General features: G+C 35.2%; 1 protein-coding gene across 1 annotated transcript; it reads right to left on the bottom strand.

Moving 5' to 3' along the window:
• Positions 1-6,935: 6,935 nt before the first annotated feature.
• OR9K7 (olfactory receptor family 9 subfamily K member 7) lies at positions 6,936-7,877 on the bottom strand. Its single transcript, NM_001390879.1, has one exon. The coding sequence runs from the start codon at positions 7,875-7,877 to the stop codon at positions 6,936-6,938; it is 942 nt and encodes a 313-aa protein (NP_001377808.1).
• Between the last annotated feature and the right edge of the window lie 8,728 nt (positions 7,878-16,605).

Genomic DNA, 16,605 nt, shown 5'->3' with positions numbered 1-16,605 from the left:
GTGGTAATTATATCTAATTTGACAAACCGCAGAGCAACACAATCAGTTGGTATTAAAATTTTATCAGAGAGATTTATTATTCAGAGATTATACATGGAAAGATCATATCCAGATGATTTGTAAATATGTATAGCTTTTTACATGTCAATCATACTTCAATACAGTTGTTAAAAAAATACATATCATGAGCAAAAATCAAAAGATATCCTGGATTCCTACCCAGGGTTGGGTTCTCTTCACAAATCTTCAGATCTTCAGTAAGAAAAATTCATTTGAAAGAAAGGATTTTGTTTTGGTACAATCTTGACTCATGTAACACACCAGAGGTATTATATATTAAATTTTCTGAGCAGAAATTTTAATGTGGGTAAAGATGTTCCAAACTAGTTCCAAGAAAGCTTTTTTGTTTGTTTAATAGAACCCAATTAACTTTTACTTCCAATTTAATCACAAAATTATTTGAATGATATCGGGTAGGTCATAAAATTTACAGAAAGGTAGAAAATCTGATTCAGAAAATGAATAAGAATTAAGTAAGCCTAGACATCCAGACTCACAACCCAAAATGCTACCACCATTGCTGCTCAGTATTGGAAATCATGGTCATGTCACCATCATCAATATTTCAGAACAATGAAATGTCCCCACAAGCAACAGTGCCAAGGTTTTCATTCATTAGATTCCATCGTTGAAACCATCAGTGTTCATTTTAAACTGTTATGGTTTCTTATCACCAATCTCTCAAGATTCAATGTCCCAAACAAGAGCATGAGATTGACTCTTGGTCATATATCCATGTCCTTAGCTTCCAGGAAGAGAGAGAGAAGCATCTCGATCTTCAGATTTGTGTAAGAAGTAGTGTGAGTATGGTTCCCACCAACAGTTGCACACTGCCAGATTTCTCAAGTAGAGGAAGATGTTTAGATGCTGAGCAGCCAAACAATAATAAATTTTGATTACAAGATTGTTCTTATCTAAGCATCACCCAGATAAATTGTCTCCTAAGCACTGACAAGTTAAAAGCCTTAGGTCTTTTTTCATGAAATGTTGCCTTGAGAAATTTAAAGTGCAAATAAAAACTGCATAGTGGCTATGTATTGCTGTTTTGCTCTCTGGTTTCCATTTCCCCTTCCTTAATAACACCTGACTTATTTTTAAGGCATTAACCATTTCCAATTCGACACAGTCTACTGGATTCAATTTAGGAGTCCTCTCTTCCCTTGGCAAATTGATGGGCCCATAACAAGGGAAAGTCAATAGAATGCTTCCACACTGCAATTTGAAGTTTTAGCAGAGTGACTCAGAGAACGATAATACTTGAAGTTCATGTTTCCAACCTGTGATATTCTTTTCAGATGTGTCCCTGCTATACCTTTCCTCTGTGTCCTACTCTTTGTTCTCTGCAGTATCTTTGGTCTTACCCTATTTTAAATCTGATTCTTCTGCCTCCATATCAATTCTGTGTGTTACCAAATACCCTTACCCTTCTAATAAGTAACTTCTTGCCTAGGTTGCTTAACTCAGTTTCTATTACTTGCACCCAAAAAAACCTTAACCAAATATCCAAAATTGGCACCAGGGAGTGCATGGATGTAACTGCTTCACGGAAACCTTAGGGTTTGGGAATTGTTTACCTAGCCAAAAATATGATGTAAGAAAAGCAACCCCATTTTATATTGGGGTTAGAACCTAGGTGTTCACATAATTTGTGACAAAATTGCTGATTAACTTATCACACTCTTAAATGGAATCATATGCCCACTGACAGCAAGAACCTGATGGACCATACCGTCACCATCATGAGATGTAATTATGGCATGATTAATTCAAAGACTGCAACATTGTATGAGTACTTCTGATAACTTAAAGCAAAAATTCAGCTCAGATTCTTAAGATCTCACCTCTAGATAGGGAATTTCTGTCACCACAACAAGATAATCTCATATTTCACAGCTGCAGAGATCAAACAGCAGAAAACTAAACCCTGAGTGTGAATTTTTGGTTTGCTGAATACAAAATACGTTGACTTATTCCTCCCATGTCTCTCATACAATTAGGCTGAGGATTCCTGGGTGTGAAGATTACCTTAAACATTTCAAATATCCTGACATTTTTGGAACTCTACCCCAACCACCTTTGCATAAGGAAGCAAACCCCCATGACAGAACTATTCCCTTCCTGCCTTCAGATGCTGCTCCTTCTTTACCTGAGGCAGTTTCCTTGAGAGAGGAAGCTGTAATTCCCCCGACATCCCACTCTTCATTTCCATGCCCTCAGTTATTAGAATCAGAACCCAAAATGCTGAGAAAGGAATACTGCTCCAATGCAGATGCAGAATTTGTGGAAGATTAACTTAAAAATTTGAGTATTTTTGGATACATATTGGCAAACTGCAAAGTACTTTGGTGTGAGGGAATTTTGAGAGCTCTTTAACTTGAGGGGGCATGGAAACATTGGGCAGAATTTTTACATATCAGAAATTTGACAATTAGTATGCTAGTTCATGTAAATAAGTAGAAGTCTAATAGTTTGCAGGGTTGATAAATGTAAGCCATTAACTAATACTGGATCTCTCAAAAGGAACTTGAGACGCTAGAAACACTTTGGGAAAACTCTAGAAGAAGAAATTCAATATCTTTAGGAGAACACTAGCGCTGAGGAGGATTAACCATAGATGTTCTGGTCTCATATACCCTGGTTAGGTGCCCCTGAGATGTCAGAAAATCTTCCCTTCACCAGTGACAACAGGGAACAACCAGCAACTTTCAAAGCAGCTGTGATACTTCTTTTTAAGGATGTTGGTGGGAGACGTTAAAGTTATAATGGCCTTCCATTTTTATATCATTAGGAATAGTGTGGGAAAGTTCAAATTGCGGCACCTGACAGAAAGCCAAGGAAGATTTGGTTAACATGATGGTAGCGGCTCTGGCTTAGTAGTCAAAAAGGATGGATGTAGCATAGCAGTCTCCACCTACGGTTGGTTAATCATGAGGTGTCTAGGAATAAAATAAGTAGGCACTCTTCTGAGAGAAAGAGAGAGAGAGAAACAGAGATTGACATTAAATCTGGTCAACAGAGAGCTGACTTGAGCCACATGATTCAGATCGTGCTCATTTCCCAATTCTTAGACATAAGTTGATTCACACACAGAGTCACTGTAATGAAGAGAAGGCTGGATACTCCTGACTAAGATGTGAATTGAAATCCTTCCAACAAACCTCTCAGCATTTCAGTGACTAATCTTTAGATGACCAAACACTGAAGAAAAGTATATACCCACAGATTTTGTGGACTTTTAAAGATATTTACATCCTGTCTTGGTACTATCCAACAAAGGAACAAAGAGCTTAAAATTTCTTGATGTAAATATTTCCAACAGTGTGGCATTTGACAAGTTTGGATCTTATTTGGAGGTTCTTAGTCTGTTTTCCACTTTCTAACTCCTTGGAATGCTGACTAGCAACTTGCTCTCTCCAGCCTTACCATTGTGTATGTGCAGCCAGAGCAAAGTAAAATTTATATGTTTAATTATTTATCTTTTGCTTAAGTCATCCAAAGTTAATTTATTTAGGTTGCCACAAAATAAACCCAACTACAAGACCTTCAGTTAAGGAAACTGATGCCAATCATTACAGTGCCAAACAATGTGAATAAAAAGGTGATTTTAAAATGTTTGATAAAGAAAGAAAAAACTATTTCAAAAATCTAGAAGCCATACTCCATAAAAGTGAGAAATATGAAAATCAATCTGTGGTTCAAGTTTTTGGTTTTTTTATACAAAGTTAGAATAATTAAGTGCCTTTGAAATGGATTCCTCTTCCATATTGTTTTCAGTCCCAGGATACCTAGCTTTTCTCTTATCCCATCTCTTCCCTCTTCTTCCTCTCCCTCTCCAGTCCCTAATTGTAAGAATCTTTGTCCTCACCGAGATCACTAGGACAACAGCTTACGTACACTCAGAATATTTATTGATTTTATGACCTGTACTGGTACCGTGGAATTGGGCAAAGTAGCATCCCATGTTCAACTCACAAGAGTAAGAATAACATGGTCCAATATCAAGTCAACATTACAACATTTTTACAATATCTAATGAGTTTAGCTACTCAAATCACCATAACAATTTAAATCTCACAATAAGGAACTGAAACTATTCTAAAAAAAGACAAGTATAACAAGCTCTGGGTGCTTGTCCACAGATGCTTAGTTTAGTAATTTTAACGTATTAGTGAAGTTTCTAATGAATGCTTAATTATCATTTGCAACTATCTGAGTCAGAGAATCTTAGCACTCTGGCAATGGAAAATAGTATTATAAACATCCTCACCAAAGTTCTACATCAATACACTAAACATTAGGTAAACATTTACAATACATAAAATTTAAAGACAGGGGCTGGCCCAGTGGCACAGCGGTTAAATTCACACGTTCCGCTTCTTGGTGGCCCGGGGTTCTCTGGTTCGGATCCCAGGTGCAGACACGGCACCGCTTGACACGCCGTGCTGTGGTAGGCGTCCCAGTATAAAGTAGAGGAAGATAGGCATGGATGTTAGCTCAGGGCCAGGCTTCCTCGGCAAAAAGAGGAGGACTGGCAGTAGTTAGCTCAGGGCTAATCTTCCTCAAAAAAAAAAAAAATTTAAAAACAAAATGCAGTACATGGTGTTACAGGATAATCACTATATGTGCATGTCCAAAAATCTATAACCAGGGAAGACAAAACAATGCAGTACAAGTAAGTTAAGAGAGTTCGAGGTGTTTAGTGCAATCTTCAGCCTCTCGAGATCATGTCACTACTAAAAGATTTCTCCAAGTGGATTTTTGTGTACAGTATTAAAGCCCCTTCAAAATAGCAACTTATGATGAATGTGATTCAGAATATCTTCAAACTCTCTTGGATACGGCAATGTTTCATAAACAATCCATGCATCATTGAAAAAGAATACACTTTGTCAATGAAAGCTAAAAGAATGTTGCTAAGACATTGGGTTATTCTGACATAATCTTCATGGCACAAGTAACAATAAAAATATAAATCAGGCACTACTTTTCATAGAAGCCCTGTGAACCCAGAAAAAAATTTACGGCAATTAAAAGAAAATAAGATAGAGCTTAATTTAACACCTTTGAAAGCATTCTGCCTTGGTTTTTAACTTTCCTGGATTCCTTCCAACATTTGGAGTGATTTAAGCAACGCCGCTTGTGAGGTTATACCCTGGAATACTGTTTTGTCTACAAACAGGAAATATAATCTGCCAGACTAAAAACTAAAGCAAATGAATCTAGGCTGTATTGTTATTCAATATTTTATTGCCTTTTCCCAATAGTCCTTAATAACCCACAGTTGTTAGATATATCAAAGAGTGACATTATAAGGTTAATGGGCGTGCAAAGCAAATAAGTAAAATCTAAACCTAAAAAGTTTGTTATCCAGACTTATAATAATCAATGCCAAAGATCACTTTCCCGAGCTGATTTGGATTCCTATTTCACTCTCAAACATTATTTGTCTGAATATCAAGAAAAATGGTAGATTCACAGGTTTAGGCATAAGGAGATAAATACAAGCTTGATTTATTAAGCCACTTAGCTTCTCTCTTTATCTCTCAAATAAGAATAATTATTTCACAAATCTCTTACCCTAATAAACATTAACCCACAAAGGTGCATACCATTGTGCATTCTTCAAGGGAGGTTTTACTTTCTAAACAAAAATAGAAAAAAAGAAGACCTAATCAGAGATCTATATTTTAGATTTTCACAGTGTCAAGTATATGGATAAAAGTGGTAATTGTTTTTTATTTCTTAGGTTTAGTTTTTGTGTAAGGTTTAATATTGTCTAGACTTAGATATTGTAGTTGTTGAGCGGAAGTATTACTTACTATCAATTGTAAAAACAGTAATTCTGACATGACTGTCTCTGGAACTTGGCCTCCCTTGCTACCTGTCAAATCTGTGGAATGCTGCCTTAACCACCGTTCCCCTCTCAACTGATGTCTGATATTTAGGACTAATCACATTTTTAAATTACTTCATATCCAAATTAATCCAAACACACTCATAGGTAGACAGACAACCACATACATGCATGCACACAAACATGGACATTTACATATAATCCTACAATCCATAGAGGTTACTGCAAGGCCTTGTGATATTTTTAACTGAGATTTTCAAGCTGACTTCATTTCAATATAATGCTTTCAGTAATTGCATGTTCACCCCAATGATTTGTATTATCCAAAAGATAGAGGACGTGAACTCTAAAACATCATAAATATCATAAGATGTTCTCATCGTATGAGAGCAAAGCAGGGGTGACCATGCCATTCAAAGAAAACCAAACAAAAAGTCATAATTAAACCAAATCAATGCAATTTTCCCATGTTTCTTCTTCTTTGGCCCCTTTAATTCAACAAAGATCACTGGTTATTTTACCTTTCCATTTATTCCTAATCATATTTGCATGCTCTCCCATCTTTGGCATGACATCAGAAACAAAACACAACATTAGTATTTATACTGAGTGTCATTTGCCTATAAAACAGTTAGGTCACACAGTTTCCAAGTTAATCATTATACTAGGTATTTTCTCTCTCTGAATTTTACTTAGGCATACAGGGAAGAGAAACAATAAAATTCTATACTTCCCCCTTACATAACATACTATTACCTGGAGAGTGAGAAATATATAACTCTTTGTAGAAATGCAGCAAATTTTTCATGAGTGTCCAGAACCTTCAGATTTAACATTACCTTGAGGAAAAGTGAGTAAGTTATTTGGAACATTCTTTATAGGATATTATTAACGCTGTGGAATAGAAAAGCTAAGGTTTTTGATTTTTGTTTTTTTAGTAAACCTGAGTTTTCCATGCCTTAGTCTAGAAGATCAGGAAGACAAAATCAAGCAAGAAACAGTAAAACAAGTGGAAACAGATTTAGAGTAGAACTTTGTTCCTCCAAAGGACTTTTCTCATGGCATCTTTAACATCTTTATTTCTAAGAGAGTAGATTAAGGGGTTCAGCATAGGTGTGAACAAAATGTAACATACTGAAGCCACTTTACGAAGTTCAGGGTTGTTTGGTGGTGTCAGATAGACAAAGGAGACAGTCCCATAGAGCAAACTTACAACCCCTAGATGGGAGCTGCAAGTAGAGAAGGCTTTCTTCCTCCCTTCACTGGAGCGGATCTTTAAAACTGTGGACACAATATACATGTAAGATACAACAATAACAACTATTGTGGGCAAAATAATGAGGACAGCCAAACTAAGTGACACCATCTTATTGATAAAGATATTGGAACAGGAGATCTTCTCAATTGGGTTTGAATCACAGTAGAAGTGATCAATAACTCTGGAGGCACAGAAAGACATTGAGAATGTTGCACTGATTTGAAGGATGGAACTAACCCAGCCACAGAGATAGGAACCAGCCACCAACTGGATACAGAGGTTTCTTGACATACGGACAGTATAGAGCAGCGGGTTGCAGATGGCAATGAAGCGGTCATAGGCCATTGCTGCCAGGACAAAGGCCTCTGTGACCATGAAAAGTGCATAAAGAAACAGCTGAGCCACACAACCTGTAAAGGATATGGTCTTTTTCTGAGACAGGATGTTGACCATGGCTTTGGGTACAATAACAGTGGAGTAGGAGAGGTCAATGATGGAGAGATTGCCTAGGAAGAAATACATTGGTGTGTTCAGCCGGGGATCAGTCACAATGATGCCAATCATGCTAAGGTTCCCCAGAAGGACCATCCCATAAACAATCAGGAATAGTAGAAAGAGGAGACTGTGGAGCTCTGGATGGACCCTGATGCCTACAAGAATGAAGTCAGTCACTTCTGAGTGGTTGTCTCCTCCCTTGTCACCCATGGCAAATTTCTGCTTAAAGGTATAAGAAAAAGTCAAAAGACAAAGTTTCCACTCTTTCTCTATTATCACAAATAACACTTCACCTTAAAAAAGACTTCATAGTTGACATAATATTTTCATCTCCATTATCCTATTAAGTTTTCAAACATGAGCAAACCAAAGATGAGAGATACTTTAACTTGCCTAAGGTAACATAGCTAGCTAAAAAAAGAATTTGAGGGACTGTCCCAGTGGAGCAGTGGTTAAATTCACATGCTTCACTTTGGCACCCTGGAGTTCGTGGGTTCAGATCCTGGGCCCAGACCTATACACTGCTCATCAAGCCATACTGTGGCAGCGTCCCACATACAAAATATAGAAGAATATTGGCACAGATGTTAGCTCAGCAACAATCTTCCTCAAGTGAAAAGAAAAAAAGAATTTGGACTCAAGGTCAAATATTTTGTATTCAAGTCTAGTGTTAATTTCAACACAACATAGTCTGCTGTCTCTGTATATCTCGCTACCTTGTCATATGAGATTGTTCGTGAGATGTCATTTGTGATTTCAAAATATTAAAGTCTGATAAACTCATACTAACAAAAAGATACTTCCTCAAATTTTAATTTATCATTAATATTAATTTTTCTCTGTAATAATACTTTGCTTCAATACAATAATAATAATAAATAAATGAAGGAAAGGAAGCTAAAAGTACATTGCAAAACAATATGAACTTTCTACCGAAAAGAACTCTTACAACTGCAAGCAAATTATTAAAAAGTCAATTTTCCCATTTAGAGATCTTTTAAAATGAAATCAGTCTTCAATTTCTGGAACTAGCCTAATTTTATTTAAGTGCAAAAGTAAAATGTGAGTAATATCTTTGCATTTTTTATCTGTGAAGTTTATTGATCCTGGTTTTCTCTACATAAATCTGTCAAGAAATCCACATAATCTCAAACTTTTCTAAATATGAGAAAAAAAATTAGAAGCTTCAAAGCAAGAAACCAATCAAAAATATTGACTGTGTAAAAGAATATATTATGTTAGCAAATTTTATTGAATTCTTAATCTGATGGCTACAGCTCAGCGGTTTTAAGAATAAATAAGTATTGATCTCCTAGAAGCATCTAAATTAACCTATTTGGATGGGGATGACGCGTTAGGGAAGAAAGACAACTCTGGCTAATTTAAAATATTTCCATTATTTTTCTATGAAACAACACAGTCATTGTCAATTAAGTTGTCTAGCAATTAAGGATAACCTTACACATCTTTTCTTTGGTGGCATTTGAACCAAGTTTCATTTATTCTTCCGAGGAATGGTTTGGATAATAAAAATCAGTCAATGATCCACAAAATGGCTTTTCAAAAATTAAAATAAATGATATAACAATCAAAATTAGACAGTGTACATAGTTTTTCTTTGACTCTACAACCTCCCTCAATTGTAAGAGGTTTACTTTTATTTTTTGTTTTTTTATGGTTTAAAAAAATCCCTCAAATCTCAAAGCCTTCATGACCTTCTTTGCATCTTGAATTCGTTGCTTCTCCCAACAACTTTCTCAAGAAAAGACATTAAATTAATTTATATAAATTTATTTTAATTTATACAAATTCAAATCAAGAGGGAAAATGACTGAACAAAATTATATTACTGTTCTCAGACTCCATCTTCACTCCATTGTTCCACCACATATTTGAAATCCATTCAAATAATTGTATAGTAATTTGGTTTTATTAGGGGATGGGAAAATGAATTAAGTTTATAAGTTAACATACATGAGGATGATTATATTTTATTGTAGAACTAACAGAATGAAGCTTTGTGGTCATAAAGCTGAATAGGGCAGTTTTAAGCATCAGTCATGACGTGTTGGTTTGAATGAGAAAAAGAGGACTCAAAAAGAATAGAAAGCACTTTTAAGACATGCTAACATGTTTCACACATAACTCTTCTTTCTGCAAAGAGTCACAAGACTAATAGGATGTGTCCTTTGCTCTTATTTAAAAAGAAGGATGAGGAGAAGAGAAAAGAGGAGGAGATGGAGAAGAAATTCAAATTCTTAAGCCAAGTCAAATATTACATTTCTGATGCTATATCAATGAAAGTAGCATATTAATATTTCAAGGATAACTTAACCTATAATAACAGAATGTAGTAAATACTGTTTATACTCCTTTACACAAAATTGTAGAATATGGACTATGAAAATGTTCATGTCTGTTCATAAAAGAATTACAAATAAAGAGTTGAGATGAGGTATGAAATAATCAAAATAGAGATAATGGAAGATTTTTTTGATTGTGAGGTCTTCTAAACAGTGGAACAAGAGAGATAAAAAGAGATAACAGAATATACATGATTAGGACTATATTTTAAACATCAATTATCATATCATCAGTCTGATTTAGCCATCATCTTCTTTCAAGCAATGAAATACAAATTATCAAGGTTTATGCTCATCTTGGTAATCTCTAATTTATGACATAGTACATTTTGAAACTGAAGAAAAATATGCTTTAAGCATATAGAATATGTTCTTGGCTGTCTTGTCATATGACTAAAATAGGTATGATTGTTTTGTAATTATTCTTACCTGAATTTATATTTGTTTTCTATCTTGTGAACTTTTTATGGAAAACTGCAGAGATCCAAATCCTTTTTATTTCAGCCTAGGAAAGAAGAAGTATTTGAAAAATAAAAACTATCAATGACAGTGTCAAAATTAAACATCTCAAATAATGTTTAATCCCTAATAAAATAACGACCCCCTTAAGCATGGTATGACCATGTCCTTCATCAGTGGCATTGCCTATAGGTCCATAATTTTCCATTACCTATTATTAATGTTTGCTCTTTCTTTAATCTAATTTTGTTTGAAAACCTGTTATGTCTGTCTTCCTGAACACAGAGTGAAGATGATGGACTAGGAATTTCTGTAGTTCTCTTAGAGAATTATGGATTTTTCTCCACCAAAACTGAAATAAGTGCCAATGAATCTATGAAATCAAACTGAGTGAAGATCACCTGCCTCCATGCTGACGTGTTTTGCAGGCCTTAGAATGAAGATGGGAGAAAAATGGAAATTTAAGACAAACTTGACTCTCTGGTCCCTGATGACCTACAAAAATAGTAGCAGCCAGAATCCATGGTAGTTGTAGTTTTTTCCAATCCCATGAAACTATTTCAGACAATTGCAACATACAGTTTTTCAAAATTTTGGAGGAAGAAGTCCCTCTGAGAGAGGACTGAAAAATAAGTCAATTAGAATTTCATAACAAGGGCAAACTCCAGGGCCATCCCATGAGGACTACAGGAGGAGCAAACACTCAGTGTGATTTCTTCACCAGTTGAATACCCTTGGGACAATCACAAAGTTATTTTGGACAAGACATCTTGCTGGAAAATTTTTTCTTTATATTAAGCTAAAGTTTGCTTCTCTGTAACTTCTACCCACCTGACTGTCAGAGCCTCCACCTTTCAAAATTCTGCTTTCTGAAGCAACACTGAATAGCTCCATTTGATCTTTTAAATGATCCTTTCAAAATTTAAAAAGGCAAATACATTATTGGCCCATAGTTTTCTCATTTCTGGGCACAATGTCCTTGTTTTCAATTAAGATCCCCTTTCAGCAGCAACTGATTGATTTCTATCTTGCTAGTGTCCCTGTAAAAAATCCATTTCCAATATTTGACATCAGGCTCGATATAATCTAGCCCCTTGAAATATCCCTGTCTAATTACTTGTGATTTATACTTATTTTAAGGCATATAAGGACAGGGTCTTTGCACATTGCCTCATTAATCTTCCAATGAAAAGAAACCTTTTGTTTTGTTTTGGGCTTAAGTAAATTGCTACTAAGCTAAGTGTTCCCTGTTCTTGTTCTGTGGATTTTTCCTACATCTTCTATCTCTCTGACTATTCCTTCCCAGTTTGCAGTATTTTACATTTAAATAAGTTAAATATATTTATACATATAAATATATAATATCATATATAAATAATGTGTAGCATTATAATATATAAATATATTAATATTACATATTTTTAAAACTCTTTTTACATTTTAGACTGTTGACTTTATCCTATGTTTCTATGTTATAAAAATCAGTTTAAATATATTTGCAGGTTCTCTGATATTAGTGAGTGCTTCATATATTTAGACATACAGAAGTTATACTACATAGCCTTCTAAGTTTTTATTGAGATAATTTTTGAACAGAAATAATTCAAGATTGCTTGATAAAGCCTCCTCAGTGATTTGTAAAGATCCATTCATCAATTTAAGAAATGTACACATGTTAAGTCATTGTAAATCCAGCCTTTTTTTTCACAAAAAACCCAAAATAGCTCATTGAAATAAAGACACATTAGATGATAATCTTCTGAATGACTGTTATCTTAGTCAGAAAAGAGTTTCAATTTACTTTGTGACTGTGGTCCCTCTAGGACGAGTTCAACTGACCCTATCTTATCAACAAAGTAATTAAAAGTGGTTTTTCAGGAACTAAGACCCCTTGTCCAGTTCAGGCCAGTTGAGACCACCAAACCATCAACTGGGTGTGTGTGAATGCCCAATAAGTGACCTTTTTGACATCAAAGGGCTAAAAACTCCACCCTCAGATCATGCTAACACCACCATTTTGTGAACATGCGTCCTATGAAGAGCCATGAAGCTTGACTAAGCTTGTGTAGATCATCAATTACCTCACTTCTCCCTACCTCCAATCATCCACCTCCACACTTCAGATCGTCCTGCCCTTCACACCATAAGTTTTGCCCCAAGCCCTGGATCAGGGAGACAGATCTGAGAACTGATGCTTCCTGTCTCCTTGAAGATCGATCGATCTAACGATAAAGCTGATTTCCCAAAAGCTGATGCCATAATAATTGGCTTGCTTAATGCACATTGGGTAGGAGAACCACATTTTTGTGCAGTAACAACTTTTCCTGATTCTGACTCACCAAATAACTTAGTGAAATCTAAGAAGATATCAGGGAGAGTTATCAGATATATTCCAGGCCTTGCTGATATATATACATAACTACAAAATTACCATAGAAAATACTCCTTCATGAATTACTCATTTTATCTATGGATAGACTCAATTGCGATCCCAGAAACTGTTGTTTCTGAACAGTTCATGTGTGAGCTGAATATGATGGTTTTATTTTTTTTATTATGGTAAAATTGGTTTATAACTATATGAATTTCAGGTGTACATCATAATATATTTCAAAATCTGTGTACATTACATCATGTTCACCAGCCAAAGACTAATTACAGCCCATCCCCACATGTGCGTAATCACCCCTTTCGCCCTCCTGACTCCCCCCTTCCCCTCTGGTAACCTCCAATCCAATCTCTGCTGCTATGTGTTTGTTTCTCGTTGTTTTTATCTTCTACTTATGAGTGAGATCATACAGTATTTGACTTTCTTCCTCTGACTTATTTCACTTAGCATAATACCCTCAAGGTCCATCCATGTTGTCACAAAGGGCATATTTTCATTGTTTCTTATGGCTAAGTAGTATTCCATTGTGTATCTATACCACATCTTCTTTATCCATTCCTCCCTTGATGGGCACCTAGGTTGCCTCCAAGTCTTGGCTATTGAGAATAATGCTGCAATAAACACAGGGATGCATGTATCTTTATGCATTTGCGTTTTCAAGTTCTTTGGATAAATACCCAGCGACTGAATAGCTGGATCATATGGTAGACCTATTCTTAATTTTCTGGAGAACCTCAGTATTGTTTTCCATAGCGGCTGCACCAGTTTGCACTCTCACTAGCAGTGTATGAGGCTTCCCTTCTCTCCACGTCTCTCCAACGCTTATTGTTTCCTGTGTTGTTAATTATAGCCATTCTGACTGGAGTGAGGTGATCTTTCATCGTAGTTTTGATCTGCATTTCTCTGATAGTCAATGATGTCGAACATCTTTCATGTGCCTGTTGGCCATCTGTGTATCTTCTTTGGAAAAATGTCTGTTCATATCCTCTGCCCATTTTTTAATTGGGTTGTTAGTTTTTTTGTTGTTGAGATGTATGAGTTCTTTGTATCTTTTGGATTTAACCACTTATCTAATATATGGTTTGCAAATATCTTCTCCCAATTGTTAGGTTGTCTTTTCATTTTGTTGATGGTTTCCTCTGCTGTGCAGAAGCTTTTTAGATTGATGTAGTCCCATTCATTTATTTTTTCTATTGTTTCCCTTGCCCAGTCACACATGGTATTTCAAAAAATGCTGCTAAGACCAATGTCAAAGAGTGCACTACCTATGTTTTCTTCTAGAGGTTTAGTGGTTTCAGATCTTACATTCAAGTTTTTAATCCATTTTGAGTTGATTTTTGTGTATGCTATAAGATGATCTACTTTCATTCTTTTGCATGTGGTTGTCCAGTTTTCCCAATACCGTAATTGACGAGATTCTCCTTTCTCCCTTGTATATTCTTGGCTCCCTTGTCAAAAATTTGTTGTCCGTATATGTGTGGGTTTATTTCTGGGCTATTGATTCTTTTCCATTGATCTGTGTGTCTGTTTTTGTGCCAGTACCACGTTATTTTGGTTACTATAGCTTTGTAGTATATTTTGAAATCAAGGAAAGTGATACCTCCAGCTGCATGCTTTTTTCTCAGGATTCCTTTGGCTATTTTGGGTCTTTTGCTGTTCCCTATAAATTTTAGGACTCTTTGTTCCATTTCTGTGAAAAATATTGTTGGAACTTCTAAAGGAATTGCATTGGATCTATAGATTGCTTTGGGAAATACGGATAATTTAACCATGCTAATTCTTCCAATCAAAGAGCATGGAGTAAATTTCCATTGCTTTCTGTCTTAAATTTCTTTCAACAATGTTTTATAGTTTTCAGTGTACAGATCTTTCACCTCTTTGGTTAAGTTTATTCCCAGGTATTTTATTCTTTTTGTTACGATAAATGGGGTTGTATTTTTAATTTCTCTTTCTGCTACCTTGCTGTTAGTTTATAGAAATGCAACTGATTTTTGAATGTTGATTTTGTATCCTACAAATTGACTGTATTCATTTATTAGGCATAAATGTTTTGTAGTGGGTTTTTAAGGATTTTGTATATATAAAATCACATCATCTGAAAATAGGAACAGTTTCACTTCCTCCTTTCCAATTTGGATCCCTTTTGTTTTTCTTGCCTGATTTCTCTGGCTCAGACTTCCAATATTATGTCAAATAAGAGTGGTGACAGAGGGCATCCTTGTCTGGTTCCTGTTCTTAGAGGGATAGCTTTCAATTTCTCTCCATTGAGTATGATATTAGCTGTGAGTTTCTCATATATGGCCTTTATTATGTTGAGGTATTTTCCTTCTATAACCATTTTATTTATAGTTTTTCTCATAAATGATGTTGTATCTTGTCAAATGCTTTCTCTGTATCTATTGAGATGATCATGTCATTTTTATTCTTCATTTTGTTAATGTGTATATCATGTTGATTGATTTGCAGATGTTGAACTATCCCTGCATCCCTGGCATCCTGATCATGGTGTACAATCTTTTCAGTGTATTTTTGTTGTCGATTTGCTAGCATTTTATTGGGGATTTTTGCATCGATGTTCATCAGTGATATTGGCCTGTAGTTTTCTTTGTTATATGGTGTCCGTAACTCGTTTTGGTATCAGGGTAATGTTGGCTTCATAGAATGAGTTAGGAAGCTTACCCTACTCTTCAACTTTTTGGAAGAGTTGAGAAGGATGGGTATTAAGAGGTATTAAGGTATTAAGTCTTCTTTGAACGTTTGGTAGATTTCACCAGGGAAGCTGTCTGGTCTTGGACTTTCATTTTTTGGGAGGTATTTGATTACTATTTTGATCTCCTTACTGGTGATTGGTCTATTCAAATTCTCTATTTCTTCTTAATTTGCTTTTGGAAGGTTGTTTGATTCTAAGAATTTATGCATTTTTTCTAGATTATCCAATTTGTTGATGTATAGCTTTTCATAGTATTCTCTTATAATCTTTTTTTATTTCTGAGGTGTCTGCTGTAATTTCTCCTCTTCCATTTCTGATTTTATCTATTTGAGCCTTCACTCTTTTTCTTTTGGTGAGTTGAGCTACAGGTTTGTGAACTTTGTTTATCTTTTCAAAGAACTAGCTTTTGGTTTCATTGATTTTTTTCTATTTTTTTAAGCTTCTATTTCATTTATTTCTGCTCTGACTTTTATTATTTCCTTGCTTTTGCTGTTTTTGGACTTTGTTTTTTCTTCTTTTTCCAGTTTCTTTAGGTGCACCGTTAGATTTTTTATTTGGGATTTTTCTTGTTTGTTGAGGTAGGTCTGAATTGCTATAAACTTCCCTCTTAGAACCGCATTCGCTGTATCCCGTAGATTTTGGCATGTCGTATTTTCATTTTCATTTATCTCTGGGTACATTTGATTTCTTCATTGACCCAATCATTGTGCAGTAGCATTTTGTTTAATCTCCACATTTTTGTGGCTTTTCTGATTTTCTTCCTGTAGTTGATTTCTAGTTTCACACTTTGTGGTCTGAAAAGGTGTTTGGTATTATTTCAATCTTCTTAAATTTATTGAGACTTGTTTTTTGGCCTGATATGTGATCAGTCTTGGAGAATGCTCCATGAGCATTTGAAAAGAATGTGTATTCTGTGTTTTTTGGATGGAATGTTCTATATACATCTAATAAGTCCATCTGGTCTAATGTGTCCTTTAAGTCCAATATTTCCTTATTGATCTCCTGTTTGGATGGTCT

The sequence above is a fragment of the Equus caballus genome, chromosome 6 (genome assembly GCF_041296265.1).
Source record: "Equus caballus isolate H_3958 breed thoroughbred chromosome 6, TB-T2T, whole genome shotgun sequence".
NCBI lineage: Eukaryota > Metazoa > Chordata > Mammalia > Perissodactyla > Equidae > Equus > Equus caballus.
This window is presented reverse-complemented; position numbering and strand designations above follow the sequence as displayed.